Source organism: Cebidichthys violaceus, unplaced genomic scaffold, assembly GCF_023349555.1.
Source record: "Cebidichthys violaceus isolate CVI_PGR_0920_01 unplaced genomic scaffold, fCebVio1.0.p SCAF_33, whole genome shotgun sequence".
Classification (NCBI taxonomy): Eukaryota; Metazoa; Chordata; class Actinopteri; order Perciformes; family Stichaeidae; genus Cebidichthys; species Cebidichthys violaceus.
The window spans coordinates 944,888-950,887 of NW_027176517.1; the positions used below are offsets into that span (position 1 = coordinate 944,888).

Genomic DNA, 6,000 nt, shown 5'->3' on the forward strand with positions numbered 1-6,000 from the left:
ACTGTTAGCCTTTTTGAATCATCATACAGCATGTTATTACATGTGCGTTATGTGTCACAAAGCAGGCGCATACTGTACGCTGTACTTATTTATAGTTAAAGTCGTTACTGTAGCTATTATTAGAGCGGTTGCCAGTCAGTTCTGTGTCTCACTTATAGGCGTTCGACAGCTGCAGCACAGTATCATAAGTAGAATGTGAACATTTCTTCACATTTACATCTGCTACTACAAAGTGAAATTGAAAACAGCTCACTTAATCATCCAGCTGCACTGGAAGTGATGCAGAGGTTGTAACATAATTACTGTTCTGATCTTAGATACTGCACATCAATCTTAACAGGTAATTGAGACTCATTTTCATCTTGCAAGGCTGAAGGTGATTCTCGTAAAAATGCAAATGTTCCTGGTGCAGTTCTCCTTGTTTCAGGAATTCTGTTCAACATGTTGCCGTTAGCTTGAAACAAAACGGAAGAAAACACCTATTTTGACACATCCTGAAACGAGTGGATTTGTACTAGAAACACAATAAATAACTGCATCTCATTGGTTGATGTTTTGCTCACTAAAAAAAATTCCACTGTGTCACAATGCTAGGATTTTTGGCCACTCGGATAATCGTGTAACAATGTGGCTAATGCTATTAGAGCAGATGATAGCAGGCTGTGGGTGATTACCGGCAGTCGTAGTGAAACCTCATCAGAATCATGAAGTGCTAATGCCAGACCAAGCTCACACAGTTGGGCGGATTATGGCTAGCAGGCTATTTCTGACCGGCGGACCCTGTGAGTCCACGACCACCAAACACCGGTACGGACTGAGGAACGAAACCACACTGTGACCGACTCGAAGCGATCGAATACGCTCGAAAAGAGGACGAAAGACACGCGAACAAGCTCAAATGATCGCTCATATTCACATGCACAGATCAGCTCCACGTGTGCTCTAAGGTGCTCATAATATCCATTGCACTGGTTCAACAAGTAGTTGTATTGCAGGCATACTGTAGGATTTATGATGCCGCAAAATCTAGAAATCCAGATTACCGTGTGCTTGTGTGTGTGTGTGTGCGTGTAGCAGATTAGTAATCCAAGCAGGATTTCACTCCCATCACAAATGGACACACAAACCCATTAAAAGGATTTCTCTTGCTACGTAACACAGATCTATTTCTATCTATTCTGCAAATATAAAAAAAGCCATGATTTTCTTGATGAGGTACAGACCGTGTACCTGTTAAATACCTTGTCGTCGTCGTCGCAGGTCATGACGTTGGAGAAGGGGATCTCGGCCTTGAACATCTTCCTACAGTGCATCAGCTGCACCAGCAGGTAGCACACCGTCTTGAACTTCATCCGCTTGGCTGGTTTGATGTCTGACAGAATAAGACCGGGAAAGATCTGGAAGTGAGGAGAGCAAGATAATGAGATGAACAGGAGTAAAAAGAACAACGTAGATATCGAGAGGTACGGGGAACATTTCACGCTTTTATTTTGCTCCAGGTAACATTTGTCGTCTGCTAACACACTGAAAACAGTTCTTCATTCACGGCTGTGTTTCCCACTCTCTGAATCAGAGTATGTCTTTTTACTTCAAATATAAAACTATGAATTGACCCATCACAATGTTATACTGGACAATATGTACAACTTAATAGTGCTAAAATATATCAACATTTATATGGACACAACTATATCCAAGAGCAACAATCTGCTCAGTTGGAGGTATTCTGTAGGGTCAATTTGTTGGAGACAGAATATACAAACACACAAATTATAGGAAAGCAAATATAGTCTGTATGCCTTCATACTTGACATTCATTAAATAAAATGATCCAAGTTTCATTCAGCTAGTTTGCCTAATTTGACAAGCTTTAGATATAAAACCAGCTCATACTCTGCCACTCAGTACAACTTCTCATTTTCAACAAACCAGTAAGAAATAGGTGATGTTTTGCATGTTTGAATGTAAAAATGCTTAGATTAGTATTTTACGTATTAAAATAAGATATTATACGTACACAAACAAAATTCCAAAGATAAACACAATTTCCTATATCTAAAACTTTATTAATTCAATTTATTTTTAAAAGTTAGTCTAAAAATCATATTTACAAAAGACGAGGCAGTATTTGTACAGTCTATTGTAATTTAATGAATGCAGTTTGGCATGTTAGTATATGTAGGCCTTTATTTAACATGGTATGTTAGCTTAGCATTAACGTCACGTAACCTTAAGACTCATTATTCTCTCTTTTACCAACAACCTTGAGCTCAAATTTAAATGTGCTTTTGGAGAATTGTCTCATTCACAGAAATAAAGTAGGCCTGATATATATATATATGTATTGCTCACACACACACACACACACACTGATAGAGGCGACACCTCTGGAGTAACAGAGAGAAAGAAGAAGAAGAAGACGATAGTGGCGTACTTTGCGTCTGTGTGACGGCACGATGAAAAACGTCTCGATGTTGTGTTTCTGAAGGAAGGCGTGTCTCTCGTGGCCGAAGCCCGGCTCCACCTCGTAGTCTCCGTTCAGACACTCCAGGGTGGTCCTTGTGATGTGCACCTTGCTGAGAGCACAAGGAGAGCAGTTAGTGAGAGAAGTCCGACTCTATTCTCCATTCTGACTTCTATATCTCACAATTAGGAGGAAAGATCTGATTATTATTTCGTAACAACATGATTGCGACATCCTTGCCACGTCCATGTTTAACTCTTCAAACTACAACGTCTGAAAACAAGCTCATAATTAAGAAAACTCTCTCATAATTACATGAGACAGATCTCATTGCAATTAGATAGAAATCTAGTAATTATGAAATCACAATGGAGATGATATCATAATACAGATTCATAATTACAAGATAACGTATCCAGTGTTTTTCATTTGGTAATTGCAATGTGCTTCTGTAAAGTGGTTTTTGAAAGAATATGTTCGGCTGTGGCTAAATGGACAATACCAATACAGGTGGCTCCATTCATGTTAGTTTTGTTTTTTCAGTAGATTTGTTATATATTTGGTGAATCAATAATAAAGTCAGGCTTATACTTTATGCTGGACGTATTGACAAGTCTATGGAAAAACATGTAGCATTTCTGGATGCAGAAAAATGACATTTCCCCGTCTGTTACTACTGTGACTAGATGCACACATTATACGTCTGTATTCTATTTCTGTTGCTGGGATACCGTGTGTGTGTGTGTGTGTGTGTGTGTGTGTGTGTGTGTGTGTGTGTGTGTGTGTGTGTGTGTTTGTTTGCACTGTGACTGCTCAGAGTCCAGTTTCAGTGGGTGTAAGAGTCAGCACTGACCCAGGCAGCCCTCCGGCCTCCATCACATTTGCCAGCGTGACATCGTTTGACCAGACGTCATACTGCCATTTCCTGAGGCCCAGAACACCGCACAGCACCCGTCCAGTGTGCAGACCAACACGCATGTTCAGATCCACCTCCGTCGCCTCCACCACCGACCTGCAGGGGGGGGACGAGGGGGACAGAAATGTAATCTCTAAAGCTGACACAAGACCAAGACAGTTTGACTCGCAGCGTGGTTTATTCATCTTTCTCCGTTTGGTTGTTTGTTTCCACGTTCCTGGTGGACATTTAGTGGATCAGAGAACAAGTACTAGTTTCAGGGTGCTGCTCTGATACCAGGAGTGCATCCAACAATGTGTGAGAATCCAGGTCACCGTCAGACGGAGGGTCCCCTGCCTTGGACCAGACTGAAATATCTCAACGAGCGTAAGGTGGATTTGGGATGCAACAGTCAGAGCTGGTGGCGCAGCATGAACAGCGAGCACAGGACGTTTAAGCACTAGACCGGCGTTCCAGACCCAAAGTCTTCTTTAGGTATCGTTGATGCTGATGCTAGCATTTGTCCCAAAGCACCGCTGTGCCTACTGGTGTCTGGGTTTCCTTTTCTTCTTCAAAAGGCCTTAAAACTCTTTACTATGTGGGAGTAAAGCGCTCCATTCTGAACAAAACAGATACAAGTCAAGGTAGCAGATCTGGTTTGCCTGCTGACTCTATAATGCAAATGCTCAAAATGAAACCATTCTGCATGCATGTACGTGTGTAGACCACCTCCACCTCCCCATGTTGTGGTGCACGGGGGGGGGGGGGGGGGGGGGGGACTCTTCCTCTCCAGTAAATCCCCACACAAAGCTCTGCATCGCCAGCGAAAGGTCAGCCTCCATGTTTGTGTATATGTTTACAGGGTGGCGGAAAAGACAATTTGGTCTGCGCATCAGGCTGAAGGAGGGATGTCTCACACACACACACACACACACACACACACACACACACACACACACACACACACACATACATAGAGGGAAGAGTGTGTAAGGCAGCACCTGTCTTCTGAGATAAAGGACTCCTACAGCAGCCTCCATCCACTCAGACAGAGCAGCAGGGAGAGAACATGACAGGCGAGGACTCACACAAGGGAATGAGGTAAAGGCTGTGTGTGTGTGTGTGTGTGTGTGTGTGTGTGTGTGTGTGTGTGTGTGTGTGTGTGTGTGTGTGTGTGTGTGTGTGCGTGAGTCAACATGCAGCTGGGGGGGTTGGGGGTAAGCATGTGTGTCCTTGTGATTGCAAATTTGTCACAAGTTGAATTTGTCTCAGCTTGTAGAATATCCGTTGTCAATATTAGGACTGACATGGACGTCTCCACCAGCGCTTTGTTGTGTCCAAAGTAGCTCCTGCTGCTGAACCCCTCCTACGTCAGGTGTCACCACTACATGTGTGTTGCATTAATGTTGAGTGACCTTAAATGTGTGGCAGTCTTCTCCGTCACAGGGTGAGAGAACTCTGGGAGGAGAATGCTCAGTTTAGTCTAAGCTGACAAAGCGAGCGTGCATTCACCAACGCTGCACTTTTTATTACAATGAGCAAAGTAGCAAAATGTTTTTGTGCTCATCCAAATATCTTACCTTAAATTCACAAATAATATTTTTAGATTTACTTTATTACGTTTAAATACGTTTGAATTTAAATGTTTAACTGTTGTCCTGATAAATTCAGTATGACGTAAACTTCCACTGCACTGATTCCATCAGTTTCATTTTTCAACAGATTACTAATAATTGTGTTAAGTGTTGGAAAGTAACTAAGTACATGTATTCAAGTACTGCACAATTTTGAGGTTAATTGTGTATTTTCCTTTTAATTAACATTCAATTGATAACTTCAGTCACTTCATACTTTGCAGATTCCGATAAATAGTAGAAAATATAATCAACAAAGAAATGACGATGTAGTATTATGGATTAAGCTGCAACATTAAAGTGATGAACACATTAATGCATCAATAATCATAACCCAATGGTATAATATACATTATTCTGATATGGGCCATTCTGCATGATGTACTTGTGTGTGTGTGTGTGTGTGTGTGTGTGTGTGTGTGTGTGTTTATGTTGGTGTGCGTGACTCACGCAATTGTGTCAATCATGTCCAGACCCATCTCCACGCAGCAGTGGGCGTGGTCTGCCTTGGGTTGGGTCAGGCCTGACACACAGTAGTAACAGTCCCCCAGGATCTTTATCCGCCTGCAGTGGTTCTCCTGCAGACGGACGCACACACACACACACACACACACACACACACACAGAGAGAGACGGACAGATGAGCGCCGGAGTCCACCGGCTGGACCGTGTTAGTTGGAATGAGGGACCTAATTAGCATGCTAACACACAAAGCTAAGATGTCAGACATGGTTCAAAATGATGCCTGCAAGAAGCAAGCGTTTGAAATCGTGACGTAGACCATCTTTAAACATGACAGCTGAAAGTTGGCCGCGCTTGACATTGAGGGAATGTTGTACTTGTACTCCTGTTACATGAGATCTAACTGAACGCGGACGCATCTCTGCTCATGCAAATCCGATGTGTGCGCTTGTGCAACCATGTGTATGTTGTGCATTTTGAGGCCAACTCTAATTGCTCTGACATGCTCTTGAAGTAGAATCCCGCCCACACATTCCCAGACAGAT

The 6,000-nt window shown here is 42.5% G+C and overlaps 1 protein-coding gene across 1 annotated transcript in view; it reads right to left on the minus strand.

Moving 5' to 3' along the window:
• The window catches only part of adcy1a (adenylate cyclase 1a), a 32,135-nt gene that overhangs the window by 14,359 nt on the left and 11,776 nt on the right, over positions 1-6,000 (minus strand). Inside the window, exons 5-8 of the mRNA XM_068725117.1 lie at positions 5,444-5,571; positions 3,318-3,476; positions 2,435-2,576; positions 1,242-1,397 (exon numbers count right to left, since the gene is read on the minus strand). Coding sequence (XP_068581218.1) covers positions 1,242-1,397; positions 2,435-2,576; positions 3,318-3,476; positions 5,444-5,571 — 585 coding nt within the window. The remainder of the gene's footprint in view (positions 1-1,241; positions 1,398-2,434; positions 2,577-3,317; positions 3,477-5,443; positions 5,572-6,000) is intronic.